This window comes from Acanthopagrus latus, chromosome 17, assembly GCF_904848185.1.
Source record: "Acanthopagrus latus isolate v.2019 chromosome 17, fAcaLat1.1, whole genome shotgun sequence".
Lineage (NCBI taxonomy): Eukaryota > Metazoa > Chordata > Actinopteri > Spariformes > Sparidae > Acanthopagrus > Acanthopagrus latus.
Window position 1 is genome coordinate 22,932,679 of NC_051055.1, and position 23,703 is coordinate 22,956,381.

Consider the following 23,703-nt stretch of genomic DNA (forward strand, 5'->3'; position numbering starts at 1 on the left):
CTAAACCGAAAACACCAGAGCAAAAATGGGAGAAAAATAGTGCTTTTTATCTGCACTCAGGCAAGATGTCGAAAATAATGAACACATCTGGCTAGCTAGCGTACATATACCTCCACCCCCCCCCCCACCCCCCCCCCACAAATAGGCTAATATTTGTTCTTCCGCCTCGCTCTTTCCTTGCATTAGGGGAGGTTTACACTCAACAACCAGAGCTAGTTTTTAAATCATAGCTTGCTCCTCATCCTCAAAGCCTCTTTTTTTTCTTATTGTAATCTTAAAAGGGAAACGCAAATGAGACGTTCAGTGTGTTTGAGAACATGAAGAATAAAGCAAAAAAGCAAAACTCTCAACATGTATGCATAACAACCACTGTCAGAATAAAATAAGAGTCTGATGTTACATTTTCCCTCATTCTCATGCCAACTAGCTCTGCGGAACAAAAACAGTGCAGTCGGCTTTTGCCTCTGTCCTCTGGCACAGTCGTACATGTAGCCATCTTGTGTATATTCAAACCGCTCTTTGGTCAAAACAATCTTTTCGTGTTTCTACAGTTGAATGTCTGAGCCTTACTGTGTGTAATGATGTATGGGCAGAGTGTGACGTTCATGCGTTGCAGAATGCTGGAAAGCGGAAAGCTGATTTAAGAGGCGGGCCTACGAGCACGATTTTGTGACATCACAAATGGTTTGGAGGCCAATGGCAGTCCAACATGTACCATACACGAGTGTGAAGTGGAAAATTGAAGCCTTCAGCGCACATACACTGAGAGGGAGTTTACAGTACGGTTGGAGACATGTTGTGTCCAACAATTAAATGTGTGAAAATATTTGCATATTCATGTTTCCTAGAAGTTTTTTTTAACAAGGGAGAAGGTGCCATTCAAAGGATTTTAATGTGGTAATTATACTTTTTTTTCTGCAAAAACTATGCCGGAGAGATTTTAGAGAAAGTGCAGCTCTTAACACGTGTGTGAAGGGGATCTACGACCCCTTTTACAGGGTTCAGGTGTTAAAAACAAATCATAAAACCTTAGAAGTCACAGGGGAAGACATTTTCAACCACCTTAATGAGCTCACCTAACCTAGTAAGCTAGTCTCAGAAACAGACAGTTGTGGTTTCAGTTAAACACCAGCTAGAAATGAGAAGCCTAGATAGTGTTTGGTTTAGTTTCGAAAAAGTTACCAAGGATTTCAAACCATTGACAGAAACTGCATATACGTGCATGAACAGGAAGCATGGTAACCTTACTGCGACGCTGGAGGGTAGGAGATCTGAGAGCAGGCGCTCAGTTACCAATGGTTCAGATGGGACTTTAACATCCCGATCATGCTTAAGTGAAAAAAGCCTGTGGCAAAAAATAAATAAAGGAGGAGACAGTTAAGCACAATGAACTATTCCTGAGAATGCATTAATTACATGTGCAGATAGAGAGAACGAGGCGTTCCCTCCCCTCAGCTCCACGCTGCAGCCCGGATCCCGCAGCTCTATGTACTTAACACTGTCACTGGATGTTTGGATGTCTTTGTGGAGCCATCGAGGAGGATGCTGACACGGCGCACCTTTTCAGGACAGATACACAAGCTGCGACGATAAGCACTATCATTACGACAATATTGGACCACAACGCTATAATTATGACAAGTGAGGTCAAGGCGAGATGTAATTAATGCCTATCAGGCACCATCTATGTTAATTCTGTCTCAAAGAGCAGAAGTGGGGAAAAAAAAGAAAAAAAAAAGATTTAAGTGGTGAGATGTTGAACCGCTGCACTGGTGAAGTGTCAGTATCTGCTGATTCTCATGATGTAGCCAGAGTGGTATGAATGCGGATGTGTTTCTCACCGAGTACTTCAAGTGTTTTCTCATCTCCAAAAGAACTTTTTTTTTAAATTTTTTTCCGGGGGGGGGAATCTTTTTTTACGCCTTTGAATAATTTCTGACTCGTTTTGCTTTTTCCGTTCGGAATCATTAGTTTGGGATGATAAAACCGGCGACTCTCAAATTGCCGAAGACAGTTTTCAAACTTTAATATCAATCCCGCCTCTTAGTGTAATGACATTGCATCAAACTGATTCCGGTGATGCATGAACAAGACGTCTGACAGCTTTATAGTGATAACTTTGTCGAGGAGATTAAGGCACTTAATGTGTTTTCCCACTTACATTAATTGTTTGCACTCCATTGCCTGTGATGTCTCTCTGCGCAAGCCCACCTCCCTCCCTCCTTTCTGTTATGCACGCCCATGCTGCGACTGCGAGGGTAGAGCTGGTACAAAACACTTTGATTTGAGTCCAAACCTTGGGGAATAGCGAGAATCGGAAGGGCTAGAAACAGATGGTAATGGCTTTTTTTTTTCTCCTTAACATGCAAAACTTTTTGATCAAGTTAATTGGACAACTTTGGCGAAGTTTGTGGCGATGATGCGCCCGCTCCCTAAATGCATTGTCATCAAGTATTCATAACTTATTATTTATTTAAGAGGCCGTCTTAAATTGTAATGTCCGAGTGGCTTTTCTTCTCTTTTTTTTATGTGTTCGAGTGCAGACGATCAAAGATGTTGATCGTTAACTGTGTGCTTTTATTTTGTTGGGAGTTTACTGAATAAATTACACCCTGCTTGATTGTTAGTTTGGTTTACACTTTTTCTTCACGGGCAGCTCAACAGCCGTCATTACCGCATCCACATGCCAACAGGCGCATGATGTTGAATTACCGTTGGCCCCGCCTCCACCCCCGCCACCTCCGCTCCATGATAAACTACTTCCTGAGGGAGTAAATAGTGCCGTGACTACCTGTGCTCTTGCATCTGACTGCATCTGTTTATTTAGTGCCACACAAGCTGCAGTTAGAGAAAAAAAAATAAACACAAAGCAGGGGTCACCTTCACTAGAGAATCAATTACTGGGCTTCTGAGCTCAGTTTGTAAATTATACATCTGGCCATTCGAGGCAATAAATTGTATTACGGCCCCCTCGCATAAATGGACCCGGCGTGTTTTGAAATGCACAGCGGGACGCGCAAGTCTATCTGGCGGGGGAAATGGTAACCGGCACTAAATAAAGGAAATCATTTATGAGCTATTCTGTGTTAGTCATTGTCACTGCAGGCATCGGCTCCGTCGCTCTCCCCCCTCAGAGGGTTGGGTGTCAATTGATGAAGGCGACGTCGTGGGCATGTTCCATTTCACTGCGGCATTCTGTTCCTAATCAGGCTTTTATACAGCCCAAATTATGAGCAGCCAGGCAGGATATTACAGGCCAGTAAAGAGTGTCGGCCACCTGACCATAAAATGAACCGACCTGTGCACCAGCTATATAGGTCAACGCACAGCAGTGTGAGGGAGACAGCGGGCTTTAGCTAGCTCAACACACTGCAGGCACAATGGACAGTTTAGGAAACACTGGTCACAGCTTTGCAATTTACAAGGCTTGCATTACGCTCCTCTCTTCTTGTTAATGCATCCGTGTAGGAAAAAAAAACACCTCAGCCTTCTCTCATATTTCATCGCTCCCCGTACCCCGCGCACTGAGCTCGAATCTGCTGTCACTGCCTGTTAAACGCGACAGCGAGTCATCAGCTCGGATCACTTTGCCTCAATTAGATCCACGTGCCGAGACAAATTGAAAAAGCTGACCTCACCATTGCTTTTCATTTGATCTTTTGGGTCTGTGCAGGAGGAGCCATATGTCATGCTTAAGAAGTCTGACAAGGCGCTGGTGGGGAACGACCGCTTTGAAGGATTCTGCATCGACTTGCTCAAGGAGCTGGCCAACATCCTGGGCTTCACGTACGAGATCCGCCTGGTGCCTGATGGGAAATACGGCTCCCAGGACGAGAAGGGCCAGTGGAACGGCATGATCAGGGAGCTCATAGAACACGTAAGTTGTGCTTCAAGTTGTCTGCCTTACATTTTTGTTCTTTATGTCAAGTTTCTAGAGCACGCTTGAACACAGCATAAGCTGACCGAAGTGCTGCGTAAATAAATATAAAGAAAACTTAATATTACAACATTGTGGTTGAATGCCTCCAAACACCTGTCAAGTAAGTTATGAATACGTTTTTGCAGAATATTATGACGTCACAGTGAGTTTGATATGTCATAGCTTTGTCATTTTATGCTGTAAGACATTCGTATGTTAAATTGTATTGTAATTATCAAATGTCCAAATTCTGGCCTACAATTGGTCTTGTGAGATGTCACATTGATAAGAATAGAAGACCATGAGTTTACAATGACCTTGACCTCTGGCCACCAAAATCTACTCAGTTCATCCTTGAGTCCATGTAAATGTTTGTGCTAAATTTGAAGAAATTCCCTCAAAGCGTCGAGGTATCATGGTCACAAGGACTTGACGGAAGGAGACACGGAAAATATAATGCATCCGGTCGCCATTATGAGCGGCACAGAGGCATTACAATTTTAAAGAACACAATTAAAAAACATACCAATAGCAAAAGTTAACAACAAGAAAAAAAAGCTACAGACACAATAACATATTCTAACATTTTTGGGCCAGAAACGCCTTTCTCTTGCCTTTTCAGCCTTGAAAAGAAAAGGAGCCACATCCATATTTAACGGCAACTGGTTCCACAAACACGGAGCAGTGACTGCTCTGTCGCCTTTTTTTGTGACCATAGGACATAGAAGAGAGATCTGATGTCAGATCTAAGAGACCTAGGAGCTGAGTACCAGTGAATAAGGTCTGTGATGAAAGATGGTGCCCATCGAGAGCCTTCAACATAATCACCAAGGTCGTGATTAAAATCTAAAATAAAGTGTTAGCCAATGAAGGGGGAAGCTGTGACAGGGGTTATTTTAGTACCAGTCAACATCCTTCTGGACCAGCTGCAGATAAATGAATGCATTTATTAAATGAATGGAGGCTGGGAAAATATGAGGAACTGCCATAGTCCAATTGTGATGTAATGAAGGCACGACCAGAGATAATTACACCAGTTTTATTACTGTTTAATATACATTTTTTCCTTAAAGAAGTACTTAGCTCAGGAGAAAAGCTTATTTGCTTCCTTGCTGTGGCAGCAGCGTCTGTATTTTCATCTAATATCTGTTTGTACTGTTAGCATGTAGCTGCATCCAGCAGCTGGAGAGCTTAGCTGGGCAGTTTCAAGGAAACAGAGGGAGACTTCAAGAGGTTACTGCACCCATCTAATGAATCCTCTGGAATAAACCCCCCTTTTAAACGACACATTTTCATTTTTCAGTGATTAAGCAAATTAGGTTTCATGTGATAATGCCTTAGATTAAGAGATTTTACTTGACTGAGCAGGCTAGCTGTTTCTGCCAGTTTCCAGTCTTTGTGCAAAGCTAAGCTAATCAGATGATGGGTCAGTCCTCTTAGCAAAACAGGATGAGACATTTTCAAAAAATGGAAATCTATTCCTTTATCATGTGCTGCTTCCCTACAATCATCATCATCATCACGCAAACAAAAAGCATCAACAGCATGCCATTGAACTGCAGGCAGGTTATGTCCTCTGTGCGGGCAGTGATACAGTTATGATTGAGCACAAGTCAGGAAGAGCCTGCAAAGCTGTCAGTTACATTTATGGCACAATTATGTCAAGGTTGCCTAAAAGTTACAAGTGTACTGATGCCGTTCAGCGAGACAAACCACTTCCCTTCAGGCTGGATAAAGCAGGGGATGTAGGATGAGCATACGATACAGCATATATTGTAAGGATGCGGGCGAAAACACCGGCAATCATCTTGCCGAGGCGCGGTGGGCAAATCGCAGCTGTCCGTGTCGAAACTCAAAGCCTGAGCGGCCATGAAACAGCCCCACATCCAAGTGATGGCGGCAATTCTCTCCTGGCATTTCATAAGTGTCCCTGTCAGTGCTCCCTCTTTGTCCTCAGCCCCATCGGGTCAGCGCTGTACTCAGCTGAAAACTTGTAATAGCTTAAGTGGCATTTAGTGCAGGGAATCGTATGGCAGGAGTCAATGGCTTGGTGCTGAAAGGGTTGGGAAAGGTGGGCTCCCACTGCAGCACTTTATTTCTCCATCCAAGCTTTTTGTGAGATCCATGTTAATAACAATAACCTTGAGGGGGAACAAATGGATTACTAAAGGCAGGGGGAGCTGGCGCGAAATGAAGATGCATGACTCCATCGTTAAACAGCACATACGCTCTTTGTATTAGTCTGTTCTTTGGTTTAAATGGAAGGACGTGCAGGTGGCCACGGACAATCTGTTCAATATTTTGCGGCCAGATTGAAAAAAAAAAAGAAAAATAGTGTTGTTGTTGACTGTGACATACGGTTCACATGCGTTTGGGACGACGCAGCATCTGCTGATTGAGACCTCTGGACTGATCTTACTCTGAATATAAATATAAGCTGTTGAACGAATGCATCCGCACCACAAAGTGGCTCCATTTGCCTGTGTTTTATGGAATATAAATTTAAAAAATACATACAGTTAGAGACATTTTAAAGTACATACAGGTATTTCTTTAATATTTTTAGGTCTATTGCCTTTGTAAATAGCCGCAGCGAGAAGATTAGAATCCAGTTATTGCTTTTTACCACTCCTTATCGCATGGCCAAGAACGCATGACGTCCTATTTGTCGATTTTTTTTGGTCGTTTCCATTTTGTGGTCTGGTGCTCTCCTCACCCTCTGTCGGTGAGGATAAGCTGATCGTGATTCAGCAGACCTGAAACATAAACTTTAAGGCAAGCTCAAGAGATCTGACCCTGGATTGATATGAGAGTCCTGTGTGGCTGAGTAAACCTCAAACTGCCACATCTCCTACACTGAAGTAATACGTTTGGGCAATATTTCTTCCCAAATGTAACAAGAACTGTACCTTTTTCTTATTTATCTATTCTATGCAACAGAACACAGTGTATGCTCGAATCGTAGAGGTAGACAGAAAAAGGGAAAAGTAAATGTCTGCTGTCGCAGTTGTTATCTGTGCAATTTGTACTCATAACTACTTTCTATTTACCTCTTAAAAACCAATCGCCCTATCATTGTAACACACATAGATAAGATGAGCTTTAACAGCTGACTGGGAATCCGTTCCATTACTTTAAAAAAAGAAGGGGTCACAGAGTTAGATAAAGTTTGAGGTGGGAAACAAGGGAAAACGGTTGGTTTGGGCTGATAAACTGGCGCCGAAACACAAGGCGAGTGCATCCGCTGTGTCAGCTCACGTGGCGTAGCCTCATAAATCATAGTCGTGCTGCAGAATTAAGCAAAATTGTTTGACACACATTGTTTTAGGAGAACAAGACGTGAGTTCGCAAGCTTCATTCATCTCTGCAGGTCAGCAAATACCTGTCATATGGAGAAAGGCATTTGACAGAAAAAGAGGAAAGCTCTAAAAGGGAGCGTTTGGACAAACATGATGATAAAATGTGATTTACTTCCCGTCTCATTGCTTCGTAATGAGAAACTGGCGAGTTGCAAAGATTTAGCATTGTGCAAAGTACAGCTCTTCCATTTCCTCTGTGCAGTAACAAAGCTCACTGCGGAGCCAAAGGGCATTGTTTGGAAGGTGCTAAATGATGCAACAGGCCTTGTTAAACTTGATTTAGTCACAATGGATGATCACTTTAATCATGCCGTGATGCAAATGTTAATAGCATGCTTAGCACATCATTTGTTTCTGTCATGGCAATTGATATATGCTTCGACTGATGGCTGCAGCCAGGCCCACAGCAGATCTGTCCACACGGATAGATAACAGTCGACTAGATTCAGGACTGAAGCACGTGACTGCAAGTGGGTGGACGAGTGTGATTATCTGCGACAGCAGGATGACCTGGCGTGTCTGACCCTAAAGCCACAAGGGCAAAAGTTCAGCTGCCTCAACAGCAAACACGTCCGTCTCGGTTGCCAAAAGCCCCCTCGAGTGAATCCAAATTCTGGGCCACCACGCCCCACACACTCTGCTTATGCATAACAACAATTTCTTGATTGCATTGCATATGCCTCATCATCAGCCCTTTGTGTATTTTGATATGAAACTTCATTATGTAATAGGGTTCAGGCGTCATCTTTACTGTTGTGCACGGAAGTGTCACGCTGTGCATCCCCTTCTGCGCTCTGGGTTTTCGTAAATTGTTGTACAATCGGCCAGTCAGACTTTTTAATATATTCCCTCAGCGTCCCCGGAGCAAAAATTGCTGTCTGTTATCTGCGGCGACCGCGGCACGTCTCAGCAAAAGTGTGTTTCTGCAATTGCACTGACGCAAATTGTGCTTTTGTATCTGCTCAAAACGTTCGTGAAATGAACAAAGGGAGCAACACAACAGCGCTATCTGGGAGTGCTAGACACTCCTTTTATTAGCATTGTGATCGTAAATTGTAAAATGCATACACAAACTGTATGGTGTCGTGTGTGTATGTTTGTTGAGGGATAAAAAGCCTTCTTTGTTAGCAGTATGTTATTAGTGTATGAAAGGAACTGGAACAATTGCAAAAAAAACAAAGACTATCATACAGCTGACCGTGAAAGAAGCATGTTGAGTGTGTGAAGTCGGTAGATAGAAGCATGTTTGGTGTGTGAAGTCGGTAGATAGAAACACATGAATCATGTCAGTTGCGACTTCACGAATCCCCCCCGGGGCTACCGTCAGGTGAGGAGGTCCGCAGGGAGGACACCACTAAGCTCACCATCTGCAAACCCAGATAACACTGAGCCATGTGGCACACAGCAGGGCACTATCAGGTTATCTTGCTTGTGCCCAGTTTGTGTGCCTAAGCAGTGAGCAGAACAAGGACATGCGGCATGTATATTAGCCCACCGTAGGGATGTCTGGAACCGCATGCTGGTTGATCTTCCGGCTGAGTGGCAGGTTGGTTCAAAAAGCTTCGGTTGGCAGCGGAGAAACGGAGGGAGCAGTATGTGATGTACAAATTTGAATAGTTTAAGAGAGACAGCAGACGCGCTGCAGGATGCACTGGTTTTCCCATCTTTCCATCTCTTCAGAGGCCACCGTGTATTTAGCCACCGCGGTGCTGACCGCGGGAGAACATTATCGGCGGTGCCACGCTCAAAGCGGGAATGTTTTCTTTTTTGACCTTTGTTTGCTGCCAGGTGGTAGTTATCGCATGAATCCAAGGAGAGAGCTGTCCAAGCCATGGGGTGAGTTAAAATCATGTTAAGAATAGCCTTAGGGTCGAGAAACAGAGACGCTATTGTTAAAAAAAATAAGAAAAAAAAAAGAATGTATTAAGGTGTTTGCGAAACAACGAAGACGCCCTCACAAAGGAGAGGGCTGCATCACTCAGCCGCATTTTTATTTTTACTCAGGTTGTATGCTCCTGAAACGAGCAGATTCCGTTCCTGCGGGGTTAGGTCTAATGGCGTTGCATAAAGTTCCCAAACAAACATAAGACCTCATTTTGCTTGACAATGCTGTAACGGAAAATAGTTATATGTGAACAAGCCCTGTTCCTTTCTCGCAGCTCAGTATGTAGGGAGAAAAAAAAAAAAAAAAAAAAGAAAAGAAAGCCTCCCTTTTGTGAGTTGTGTCGTTTCTCGGAGGAAAGAGGCATCCGAGCGTGAACCAAGCAGCTGGTTTCATTAACCTCCTGTCCAGCCACGGTGCGAGGGAGTTGTGGAGGGCCCCAATATAAATGGTAACCTTCTGAATATGCAGTCATACGCGTATAATAGGTGACTGAAATTTATCCGTCATGCTCAGGCCTGCCCGTTGCATAAAGCTATATGGTGTCATATGTCATTCCGGTGACACGAGATAATGGCTTCATAGATGGAAGTGCATCCGTCTCCACTGTTTCCAAAAGACATCATCAGAGAGACGGAAACATATCTCACGTTCACATTATCAAATTCACATACACATAAAGTCGTGGCCATATATCACCGCGTGTCTCCGAACTTTGAATGAATGACTAATGTTATACAGTATGCACAGTCCTGTTGTAACCTCCTAATGGAAAATTCAGTGTCACCGATGCTACATGTCTAAGAGCCTACACCTTCATTTGCCACACGATGCTTCAGCACAGCTACACTTTGAGCTAATTGCTAAGTCTTTCAGTTCTGCCCAAGATACTGGATCATGTATCGTTGAGTGCATACAAGGACCTCATACTACGTACTATGCATTGGGTCCAAATCCAAATCTGTTTTCAACATAATAGATTTTTTATTTACGCTGAACACAAAGTGACTGCAACTTAAAGCAAATGCAACTGCGACTTATATTTGTTGACATTTCTGTTCTTTTTCAGTTCTGACTGTCCAACTAAGCAATAGAGGGAAGCTCTGTGGCATTTAGGTTTTTGTTCATGTTATATAAGGTAGTTACAGCCGTTAATTCTGTTATCGGACTTGGTCTGGGAAAGGAAAAAAAAAATGGTATTGAAACATCTTTGATGGTGATGTTTACCATCGCCGCCATCTTATGTTAGCAGGTTAACATGGTTTGATAATCAGCCCTGAAAACAGCTTTAGTGGTTGGGAATGGCATTCCATTGTAGTTAGATGTTCAAAAACCTTAGAACCAATCACATTTTTAATAGAAATGCTTGATGAAAAGTCCATTTTAGTAATCCTAATGGGGACATGAATGTCTGTGTTGACCTCAATGGTTCTTCAATCATCCAATAGTTGTTCAGACGTTATACGCGAGGCCCCAAATGGAGAAAAATTCAAGGATTTGCCAAAGTCCCCAAAGGATTTATCCCCTGGAGATGATAAATGTCAGCAAAACCAAATTTTGTGGCAGTTCATCAAGATGTGGCTGAAATATTTCACTCTGGACCAATAAATCATCAACAACAAAAATGAACTGTCTTCCTCTACAGCTAAATACGACACTGCCAATATATTAATAAAAAAAAAAAAAAAAACAAAACACAAATTAGAGCAACGAACTGTCCATTTCTGTGTCTCCACTACAGAGAGCTGACTTGGCGGTGGCTCCTCTCACCATCACCTACATGCGTGAAAAGGTCGTTGATTTCTCCAAGCCCTTCATGAGCATGGGCATCAGCATCCTGTACCGCAAACCCAACACCACCAACAACGGCTTCTTCTCCTTCCTGAACCCCATGACTCCCGACATCTGGGTCTACATCCTCCTGGCCTACCTGGGAGTTAGCTGTGTCCTTTTTGTCATTGCCAGGTAAGTACACAAGTTACATACCATTTGTCCTGTCTGTCCCTCATAAATTTTCCATGAGGTCTTTCAGTAGACATAGTAATTTACACCAGCCAGCTTCTCACACTGTGTTTCCGCATTGGGTAGTGATCAAGGCAGTTAAGTCTGCATGGGCTCTCTACAGCCCAGCAGTGGGAGGAGGAATAGTTGCAAAAATTCAGCGAGCAAATTCTTGTTTCCTGTGTGATGTCTTTGAAAAATGGTAATAGAGCTTTAGATGGTGCACCTTTTAAAAAGGTTGTTTAAAATGAATACCCGCTGAGGCAAAAAATGATCACTTCTCTAATTATCATGTTTAGCAGCACGAAAAGAAAGAGTACACACCTGATGTGATGCGATGCTATTTATAGTTGATCATCAGCATAGAAAATGAAATTGCTGGCAGTAATAAGCCATACAATTATTATGGATGGAGATTATCTGTTTGATTGGCTGAAAAGTATCTCACTTGTAAATTTTTTGTGGTCATGAATATGATGAATATCCTGTTAGCATCATTGTCAGTGTTTCCTGCTGCTTCTCATGCAAAGTGGTGCTTGAGGAAGCTCTAGAAAAGCGAGCTTTGAGAGCAGCTCTGGGGCTTGAGAGCAAACAGCTGCACTCCTCTGTCCCCATTCGTTGTTGTGAGACCAAACAAATTCTCGAGTGGCTTCTCCTAAGTACAAAATCATCTTAAATTGTTGCATCAGTTTTTTGGAGGCTGGCCTAGATCGCTGAAAAAGCTGCATCCCTACAAGTGCGCCATTTGAGCATTAAAGAGACAGCGACGAACAATAAGCGGGCTACTTCAGCACAAGTAGGTAATTTTAAATGCTGGACAGAGATGTCAAGGCATTACCGACTGCATTAGGCAGAAAACACTTTGCAGCTCTGCTGCACCATAATCATTATGAAGCAAGGAACCTTATATTTATTTTCCTAAAGGCACATTTTAGTCCACAGTTGAAGATAAATGACATGGCTAATGCGCATGTTTTAAACAAAAGCTTCTTTTCATTTTCACATGTAAGCCTGTGCCTTAAAACTAAGGATGTACGAGGGTGTAAGGAGATACTAAATTTGCCTTTACATTTAATAATGTTGAGAAATTTAAAAGTGATCTGCGTTTGTATAGCCTGAGGAAATAAATAAGCTTTTACAACGAATTGTACAAGAAAAAAGAATGAGTTTTGTTCTTTAGATCGCTCCGACATATTAAATAAGTTTGTGGATCCAAATATACTGCCTGTATGTTTATCTGCAATCTCAAAGATTAGAAGTCTTAAACAATAGATGACAGTACATTCTAGTGTTGGAGTACAAATTCAACATAATACTTTGCTTCCCGTTATGTTTGGACGCCAAGCTGTTTCCAGACCAGCTCCTCTGTGTAGGCTGTACTCTTGGCCAGCAGCTAATAGTGTTGTTTAGCAGACAATTTTGTATAGGGTTGTTCAGCACGCCGTCTGAAGCGAGCGTATGGCTCCATTTGCCAGCACAACCTTTTTAGAAATTAGCAGGAGAATTGAATCAGCGCTGTAACATCGTCTGTGTGGAAATTGCACTCAACATAGTGAAAAGAAAGACATTGCTCTTTTCTTCATTTGTGGCCCATTCAAGTCCAGTTCATGTGTGCCTTGGATGGGCATAAAGCCTCCATTACCTCACATGCCTCTTCGCTATCACACATTGTTCGACCGCGGCTTTTCAATTTAACATTAAAGGGAAAAAAAACAAAACGAAACCAGACTGAAGGGATCCATTGATATGGTGGGGAGTACCGCTGCCCAAGGCCTCTCTGATGTCTGCAAACGTTACGGGCACGTGAGTTGGGAATATTAAAAGAAACACAGTTAACTTGTTGTGACAGAAGTCGTTTTAAAGCACAGGAAACACCGGACAAGAACATACTGGTATTGTCCGTCCTTTCAGATGTCTGATTGCTCAACTGAAGATTCAACCATCAATGGAAAAGAGTCCATTATGAAGCCGATTCATGATTAACCATTAGGCACTTTCAGTGTCCGATTAAAATAGACTGCTGACACATCAGAAAATATTTCTGCAGCACGTAATTATATTGAAGTGTATCTATCGCTTCAACAATATATATTTCAATCAAATCTGTCCACATTCTTCCCACTGTGGTCCTTAAGAGCTAAAAAAAAAAATGCAATTGAGAATTCACCCCATGGTTTCCAGCGTTGTGGACCGTTTTAGTTAGTTATCTGGTCTTGAAGAAAATGGTTCTTTCTGCCATTACCACTTACTACTATATCTCATCAAAGCAGCAGACATGGTACGTTTTGAGGCGATACCATCTGGAGTCGAATCTATCCAATTCTACTCGACAGAACAAGCAGAAAGAAAGATTTCTTCACATCGTATTAATGCATTTTTTTTAAAGACCTAAGTAGTGACATTTAGCATGTTTTATCTCAGCGTCTGCCTCTGAAAATGACGGTGTGCCGCGTTTTCAGTAGGTGTCAAACTAAATGGCAGGGATACGGACGGATGCTTGCAGTATGGCTTCGTGTGACTTGAAGAGGAGCCTTAATGCTTCACAATCTCAAACATGACATTTTATATGCCTCTGAAGATTTAGATTTTTTTGTGCCTCGTTGGTCCCCTGCAGGAGACGATATCTGAAGATAAGGCTAGACCAGGACCAGATTTAAAAGAAAAAAAATAATGATGTGATGGCACATTTTTTATACATATAAATGTAATGAAACTGCATAGCAACTATATATATATATATATATATATATATATATATATATATATATATATATATATATATATATATATATATATATATATATATACTCTGCTCTTGCAATCAGCTTTGAAGAGTTTTAGTCATTCACTCTCACTGAAAACAGCAGATATCTGTTTTCAGTCAAAAAATAACTGCCCACCAGCAAATGGTAGACAGAAATTAGTGGTGCTGGTTGATGGTCAAAGGATCTCCACCTACTCTGAGGACGAGTAGGTGGAGACCAAAACAGAGCTGAAAGTATAGGACTTACTTCCTTACCTCACCAGTCAAGTTGCTGTTCCTGAGCTCTGGCACTGAACGAGGGGCAGAACATTTCTTTGCAGTACATCATGAAGTGAAGTTAACATTTGACCTTTTGGATATAGCCTGCCATAGCTTCATGTTTTAATCCTATCTGTGTGAGATATTGTCATTATTTGAATATGAATTGGTGAGCAATGACCAAAAGTCTGTTACAGTGACCCCTGACCAACAAAATCATATCAGTTCATCCCTGCGTCCCAAGTCAATGTTAGCACCAATTTTCATTCCCACAAGGCCCTCTTGAGATGAAATCCACGAGGAAGTGGACGGACAGCCCGAAGACATAACACAAGCGGTCGCAGCTATCACAAACAAATAAAAAAAACATGTGTAATTAAACTTGATCCTTTACAGTGAGCATATATAACAGCATTAGAGGGAAAATTTACATGTGATTAAAACACTCAAGGTCAGTGTTTTCGGCAAATTTCCTGTCTTGCTCCTTGCTGGTGTTGCTCTGTATTTATTGGATATTTAAATTTGTTGGATTGGTAACTCTTTGCTAAAATGCTTATCACAGCTATTTTACAGTTATTATCAATGTTGTGTTTACAGCTTTTTCTGTTGCCTCAAAGTGGCCAAAAAAAAAAAAAAAATCTGCTAATGCCTCTTCTGCTATCATGCAGTCGTTTTTTTGTGACTCAAAACCAAAAAGCAAAACTGCTCCAAAAGGAGCTGTGACTCAGAACGGCCCCTTAAGCTAACACAATTCAGTTTTTGATATTCTTCCCGAGGAGAGAGTGGTGTTCAAGAAGGATAAAGATATCATTCCTGCATTCTGCAGCTCACAACCGGTGCAGCTTTTAAAATCAGCTTTTACGACTTCCTGTCTCGTTCCCAGGTTCAGCCCGTACGAGTGGTACGACGCCCATCCATGTAACCCCGGATCAGACGTGGTGGAGAACAACTTCACCCTCCTCAACAGCTTCTGGTTCGGAGTCGGCTCCTTAATGCAACAAGGTACGCCAGCGTGCACATCCTCCACCCTGTCAGAAACAATACCATCACACCACACCTCTCTTCCCGCGCACCGCTAGCTCCCACTTTCTGCCTCTTTAACTGACAAGCTCCATGATTTCCATTCCGTGACTGTTTCATAAGACATTTACCTGTCAGGAACAACTGCAGAGCTCAGTCTTACATGACAAAGAAAGGCTGTTGTCACCTACCTGCTGTTTAAAAAGGGGAGAGAAGGTGCCAGACACTTGTCAGAGATTGTCAGCCGAGGATGGAAAACATCGCCGCATTTATTTCCCCATAACGCAGTCGCTGGCCCCGCTCAAGAGCTCTCTGAGCATAAGGACAGAAAGGGTAAGTCGAGGAGCATGTCTGACAGATACCGGCTGTCAGCCATGCTAGAAGTGGCTGGTGTGATGTTTCCAGCGCTGCACAACTTGCACTCCGAGTGACCCGCTGTAGGAGATCCATATGTCTCGCTTTGAACTGTCCAACAAGTAGCCTGCCAATTAAATGTCAACGCGATCTCGTTTGACACTTGTGTGTAATTTTTTTTATTTTATTATTTTTTTTCCAGAGCAAAAGTAGCACATTTCGATCCCACTAAACATCCGATTGCAGATTTTATTCTGAAAAAAAAAGGATACAAATCAGTTGCTAGGTGAGCCTAAAACGGAAAGCAAATGAAAGCCAGGAGAAGAAAAAAAAGAAAAGAAAAAAAAAAGAAAAGAAAACGTGGAGGAAAAAGACCCAAGTAATAAAATGTTTAACCTCAATGTAACAAGACAAATCAAGGAGGCTTAGTAAGAGTCGGCAGTGGATCTCTGCCCGTAAGGATAGCAAACACATTCAGCAATTCATTAAGCACAGAAGCTCGGCGGCACTCTTGTGAAACTGCATAGCAGCTCTGCCAATTTGCCGGTGCATGCAGAGGGTTACGAGTTTAGCACCGGCGTGCCGGGAGAGGGGAGCAGGGAGAACGAATCAAAAACAAGATGAGCTAGTTAGTTGCCTATATTATTAAACTAAACAGGGGAGAATTCCCCCATTAAAATTCATACTGTGGCTCACAGTGTTGTCTGTCTGTACCTGAGCTCCGCCGTTTGTCATATTTACAGTAGTAAACAGAAGCTGCTGCTGCCAATTAGTATTTATTCACAGTTCCCTGAATATTTTTCTCACATCAGAGAGTTATTATGAAGTACAGTTTGCTCTATGAAAGGATTTATTATTTATAAAGAAAATATGATGCATATGATGAATTTTGTGCAGTTGCGCGATCATGACGACATGAATTTTTCATCGGGCATTGTTAAACATATCTTGACAATGATCCCGAACATAATTTGTCTGAGTTTATAAAAAAAAAAAAGAAACACGACACAGGCTGCTTCTGTCTTTTCCGCGACGCCCCCATTTGTGCTCCAGCACCTTGTAACACATGCTGCACGGCGGTATCTGCGGTGAGGTGTATTCTGTGTCTGTGTCACACAAACAGACATCCCCTGCTTGTCTGCCAAACACAGTGACAGCAGCTGAGACGGAAGCCATTTCCTTGACATGTTTAAAATGCAAATGGACGTGTTTGAGAAGATCCAAAAAAAAAAGAAGAAGAAGAAGAAGAAAAAAAAAAGGAAGAAAATCTAGCAGCTTGTCTGTGGGAGGGAGGTGTCATACACAACACAAAGAACACAAAATGTGAGGAGGTGCAAAAGCAAACACTTTTTGTACTTCAAAAGCCTTCCTAGGGGTCCTGGCAGGCTTTCCGCTCACAACAAACATATGTCTGATCACTTCCCATAAATTGGTTTCCCCCATATAAATTAATTTTTGAAAGTATGTTTGATTTGCAAGTTGCCGTATACCGAACCCTCTCATTCCCACCGACTTTTTTTTTCCTTGAGTTTCTAGAAATACACTTCTGCTCGGCATGTCACCGAGACTTATGATTGTTTTGTTTTTTTTCAAGCCTAAATCATTCCATCCTTTATGCAAGAACACAATCACAATCAGAATTTTGACCTTGCCTCTTCTTAAAGATTGGAGATTTACTCGCCTTGGAATAAACAATTTTTCCACTCACAAGTGTCGTTATTTGAAAGCAATTAACTACATGTAAAGCCTCAAGCTTCTAAAAGGGGGTTTTCAGCGCGACGACTCCTCGGAGAGTAAGCTAAGTGCAGGTAATCATTCTCCTGAGGGAAGCCTTGTTCTCTCGTGGTAAGGTGAGGCGCTGCTGGTGGGAAGAAACACTCCGGAAAAATTTTTTAAAAACGGGCATCATGTTTAGCACGATGCATTACAGAGTCCACAGAGAACAGCTTTTTTCTTCTTCTTCTTCTTCTCCCCCAGACTGACATTTCAAAAAGCGTCATTAGATACAAAACATTCTGTTCATTTATTCAGAGGAGAATAGCAATAGTGCCGGAGTGACTTCGCCTTTGTGATCTCTTAAGAAATGTGCGCTGTAATGTTAGCAGTGACTGCAGACAGAGTGCATCTATTATACATTAACGCCTCTTATTGTCTATAGTATTCAAGGGAGCTCACACAAGAAATGAATGAACGGGCCGCTGGAAATTCTTTCAGCCTCGGTCAACATTTAGTCTTAAAAGCACTGACGGTTTCCCTGAGTGCTGGTTAACTGAGAATATTCATGCATCACAGAGAAAACAGTGGGAACATAGAACGGAAACGGAGAGCCTCAAGTACTCCACGCTCGCTTTGATATATAAAACATAAAACTGAACCAATCTAAGAAGCAGTTAAAAATGTAAGAGCACTGCCACAGACCTCAACTTTAAATTTCATAAAACCAGCCTACTTTTTGATATTATAGCCTCTTTATTATTACATCTGTTGAAGCTATCTCAAGAATTGAATTTTGTATTAATAAATTATGGGATGATTTCTATTACAATATAATGTCACGTGCTGAATAGCCCACAGACTATGGTGTAAAAAATTCATTCAATTTGTAAACTGATAAATGGAATTAAACACAAGGCACAATCCTTCCTTTGTTACCGTGTAATGTTTATAAAATGTCGACAGTTGAGAGCTGTGGAGAGCAAATGTCCGCCAGGCTGCATTAGCGCAGGTAGCTAACAATAACTCCTTCATTGCTTCTTTTCTAATGCAAAAAAAAAAGATAGAAATGTAGTGAGATGTATAACTCACGTAAAACAAGAAAGTTAAGGAAATAAGCTTGTTCACTTCCTGGCCAAGAGTTCGATAAAAAAATCACTAACTGTCGTATCCCTCAGCTGAAGTTCGGAGCTGGCGCCAGGTGATTACCTCTCGCATAAAGAGTGAAAAGCTGAGGGACAACATGAGACTGGGAGGGGATTAACTTCTGCTCATTAAAAGCCCATTTTACAGTCTTTGTTCATCTAATACAATTTGTACAGCCTAATTAGCAGGTATATGCAGGTTTTTCCTTAAATGTGAGTAAACCCGCTAAAAATAGGCGTGTGACTCATTTTCCTAATTGCCATCAGACGAGTTTCCCTTTCCGTTTCATCTTCTGGTGAGCAGAAAAACAACAGCAGAAAGCAGCATGGAGGCCAGTGCCGGTGTTGCAGTGGTCACTTTTTAACATCCTTTACCTCAGTCCGTCTTTCAGAGCTGATTGCAGACCGACGGCGTCGCGCGCAAACATCCGGAACTTCAACGCGTGTCATAGCATTGCATCTGTGAATTAGCATGTCCACCCCAGGTGCCGTGTTCCATCACTGCTGATCAGAGTTGGAGCTGATAAACAACCGCTACTGCTGCCGAGTCACTTGACCCAGAAATTAATGCAGATTGAACCACTTTCCCGCTGAAGACAAAAGCCAGATGTTTCTCAATTCTCGATTCTCGTGGCTTGTTGCGTAACGACTCCGGGATGCGCTCTCAGTTCAGTGTCGTGAAATGAAAAACGCTTACACATCCCACATCCATGGGCTATCTGCACCTCAGTGTTTTGTAATGGCATGCACAGTGCAAGGGCGTCTATTTACGGCATTCATTTGAACGAGCAGCGCGGCACTCAGTGAGATGGATGTGATGTTTTGGTTACTGAAATAGTATCGGCGCCGTCCTCACTGAAGGCACATTAATATTTCCTCAGTTTACAAGATGCGAGTCCTTCCTCAAGGAAATGTATGGCATATTGACACCGTTTTATTTCCCTGGCACCCTATGACTGATCTGCTTTTTGTATTTATTAGAGTGTTCTGATGCAGCGCCGTATACCGTTCCCTGCTGACAACAGCACTTTATAGTGTGGAATTCAATTGAGTTACCCCGTCGCTTCACTACGTTTTTAGTGCAACCACAGAACGCATCTGGATCGTCCACTCTCTCTCTCTCTCTCTCTCTCTCTCTCTCTCTCTCTCTCTCTCTCTCTGAAGTCGTGGGGAATTAAAGGATGCCACTGTCTTCCCTTGTTTGTAACCATGTGGAGTCTTTGTCAAAACCACAAAGGACAAATCCAATCAAATTTGGTAGGGGAGGTTAAAGAGCGGACCACTCTGCCCCCCTTCTGTGGGCTTGTTACTCTTTAGAATTGCCCTCATAAATCTTCTCAGTAAAGTAACAGAGTGCACAAAGCACAAGGGTATTTTAAAGGTTGTCAGAGATGAGATATAAAGTAACTTTAACACCAGTCAGTGAGCCATTGTAAACATAGTATTACTCAGCAGAGGACCACTCAAAGTCAAGGCTGACGCAGAAGTGTACCGTCAGTCTGGCTGTGTGCTATATCTTGATCTCTTTCTTTTTCCATTTTCTCCACATACTGCGATCACGATGTAAATATTATGCATCTGTAATTACTTAACAGGAATGTAGTAGGAAACCGCCTGATTATAGTTGTGTGAATTACATGCATAGCGAAGCGTCGCAATGTTTTTTGTTTTTTTTTTCCCCTCAATTTTGCTCATTTATATCTGAAGTGTCATTTCACATCCCGGTGCTGTTTCCACAGATCAAATTGTCTGCCAACTGGTTCAACAAAACTCATTTCGGGCAAAAAGATTCAGTAATAGACTAGGATCAGCTGCAAATACCGTTAATCCGCACTAGATAAATCTAAATTGGTACCTTAATGCCTGCAGTGCTTTAGCAGTGGAAAGCTGTTAAGTGTGATTACAGTGGTGAACAGTTGTCTAATTGCAAAGTATGAATCAGGCTCTTAGGGAAAATGTTTGAATGGAATGGGAAAGCTGTCTTCCATGTTATATTGTTCAAATGATGGAACTACACCATGCTATAAAAAGTACAATTAGGTGTGGGGATCGTTTTTATATCCTGTGAAAAGCTTTTGATACATATTTCATTTTGGAGTAAATCACAGTTTGTTATCTAAAAGAGACATTATGCTCATTTTCAGGATTCAGAGGTTTAATTTAGGTTATTACTACAATCCACTTTCCTCATTCTGTCCAGAGCTGCAGCACTGTATTCGCCCTCTGTTCCCTGCTCTGATTGGTCAGTTCACACACGCCTGACACAGCAGAACTAACAACAACAGAGCAGCTGTGCTAAATCAGTTCTTGAGTGTGTGACACGGTGACATTGTGATGACACAAAGTCACAGAATTAAAGGTGGGGATCTTGCTGAGGAGGCGTTTCTGAAACTGTTTTGCGTGGGAGAAAGGAGCTTCTGTTGGTGCGGATCGTATTAAGAACCTATAAAACACTATAAAAAGGGAAACAAAAAAGCATGATAGGTTACGTTTAAGTTCAGCTCAACCTTAAACATGTACACAAGAAAAAAGTAACATACACCTTAAAAACATCCAATGTAACTGTAAAACTCTGCCTGCAGAATTAGTGCTTTATACTTTCAAGAGTTTAACTGATTGCTGCTAAAAGGTACAAACATACTTTTAATTAAATAAAGGTTCAAAACTTGGACCGTTACTTCATAATGGAAGAAAAAAAGCTCTGCCATGCGCAACCCAATTATTAATGCGATTTGATGCTTTTTCTTCACTGCTTGCTGTCTAACAATGGAAATTTCTCATTTGTAATCACAGTTTTTCTGTAACATCTTTTCTCCCCTGTTGAATTGTCAGGACAAATATTTAAATGAAAGTAATGGCCTCAATTGCTATTCAAATTATTGTGATGATGTGAGGTCACAGAATTAAACTTCCACCACTGACGTGGCGTCTTTGACGCTTCAGGAGCAGTGTTTTCAGTGGGAGAGAGGAGTTTCTGTACGTGTGGACATTTTTTAATGTGTGTACCTGTATACAACACTGAAGGAAAGGATAACATGTCTCCTTTAAGTAAGTTAGATCTAAAAGTAAGTATAAAATGATCGTCTGCAGCAAACTTAAGGCGTTTGATAGAGTACACAGTGAGAAGTTCAGGCCGTAGACTCTAAAGGCTCACATATGAAAGGCTTTTACACCTAATACAGAAGCCTGAGGAAGATCCAGCAGACTGCTCTGATCTGCCTGTTCTGAATTCTTTGCATAGAGTTTGGCCAAACTGCCAAACTGGCTTCAGTTTCTGTTTCCTCACTGACAGTACCTTGATCAACACCAGTGGCACTGCCAACAACATTTGCGGGCTAATTAACAGAAATGCATGCGATCATGTTTTCTGCATTTGTTTCATTCGGCTACAGCGTTGGCAGGTACAGTTCCATCCAGCTAATTGCTCAATGCTCTTCTGTGCTTTGTGTTTTCTCGCTTGCAGGCTCAGAGCTGATGCCCAAAGCCCTGTCGACCAGGATCATCGGCGGGATCTGGTGGTTCTTCACGCTCATCATCATATCGTCCTACACCGCTAATTTAGCAGCTTTTCTCACCGTGGAGAGGATGGACTCGCCCGTGGACTCAGCCGATGACATCGCCAAGCAGACCAAGATTGAGTACGGCGTGGTCAAAGACGGCGCAACCATGTCTTTCTTCAAGGTACGGTACACACAGTAAAGACAAGTTATGACTGGGTTGAGTTATTTTATCATTAATTACTGATGTTCTACACAGATATGGAATAAAATAAATAAACCACAATAAAGTTAGAGGTGGCTGTAGCGCAGTGGGAAGACCTGGTTGACTAGTGATCGGGCGGACTTGGATACATGTCGAAGTATCCTTGAGCAAGATACTGAACCCCAAAACTGCTCCTGGTGCTCCAGTCGGCACCATGTGTGGAGGCCTCTGCCATCAGTAAGGGCCCTGTGATGAGCCCGCGACTCACCCTGCCTTCGCCCATAGACATAACTGGGATTGGCTCCAGTAATCCCTGCGACACCCTGAAAAGTGGGATAGAAGTGGTAACATCCCTGCGACTCTCATGGATAAGCGGAAGATGATGAGATGAGACAGTAAAGTTGGTCCCTGAAGATGATTTTATTTTCTATATTTTACAGTGTGGAACCAGTCACACTGTAGCTGGATGAGTAAAAACATGTACAGTAACGATGTTTAAAATGGAGCAAGATGTTGAATCTCAAGTTTTAAATTGATTTTTCAAAAAGCTCTTTTTTCTGGATAGGAGGTATATATAATATATATGTATTTTTTTAACAGTAAGACCTTAATTCCCAGAGCAAAGGCAAATTCTTCAGCTTCTCCACTTCTCTACACTGTTTGAAGTGTTCCTCCACAATGATTTTTTTATTCCGAAGTTTCAGCCTTTGCCTGCAGGGTCTTTGACTTTATTTTATTATTTTGAGCTTTGCTTCAGATGCTGCTGCTGCTGCTGCGGTGCTGAAAAACACAAGAAACAGAGTTACAGTTTTCTCCGAATAAGAAAATGAAAACACTGCACGTTTCTATTGAAGATGGTCCGCGAGTTTATGACATAGAAAGACAATTTGAGATTCTTCCAGGGTATCCATCTGCCCCAGTTTTTATGTGCTGCCCCCCCCCAAAAAAAAAAAAATGTAGTTCAGCTCATGAATGCTGTATGTATCATTGTTGAATTTGCTGAATGATGTGAATATAATGGATCCTCGGACCTTATCATGTTATTCGATTCAGGGTTTTTACTGGTTCCAAACAATGGAGACGTGTTGCAGCTGCAACCTATCGTGGTTACCCCGAAAAAAAGTATGAAGTTAGCAATCACTATACTGTAGAATTCCTCACATTTTACCTTGAATCCCTTGGATATGAAATGTAGTGATAATTAGTGCATCTGGATCCAAATCAACTCATTGACCCTTTGAAGACAGCTCAGCCTTTCGTCTTGTCTGAACAGCTACGAACACGAAAGTTATTCTATACCATTCCGCGTACCTTAATGAAATCACGACTTTGATTGTAGCGTCATAGATAGAAGGAGAGGCAGGTGTTTAATTACCTCATCAGAGTCGCGTGGCACAAGTGCCCTCTGCTCCCTCCTGCTCTTACAGAAAGGCCTAATGATGTCGACTCAATGAGGCGGAGAAGTATGATAAATGCTGGGGAGACTTGGGAGTAGAGAAAGGCCGTGCAGATGTATGTAACTGAACAGAATTAGACTGAAAGTTAGGACTAAACTGAATGGAACTGTCTTTTACTTCGCCCATTTT

General features: G+C 42.0%; 1 protein-coding gene across 1 annotated transcript in view; it reads left to right on the forward strand.

The window, feature by feature from the left end:
- Positions 1-23,703, forward strand: part of LOC119006275 (glutamate receptor ionotropic, kainate 3) — a 108,005-nt gene that overhangs the window by 78,597 nt on the left and 5,705 nt on the right. The window contains exons 10-13 of the mRNA XM_037074801.1: positions 3,674-3,877; positions 10,902-11,125; positions 15,067-15,185; positions 21,879-22,096. Of these exons, the coding sequence (XP_036930696.1) occupies positions 3,674-3,877; positions 10,902-11,125; positions 15,067-15,185; positions 21,879-22,096 (765 nt within the window). The remainder of the gene's footprint in view (positions 1-3,673; positions 3,878-10,901; positions 11,126-15,066; positions 15,186-21,878; positions 22,097-23,703) is intronic.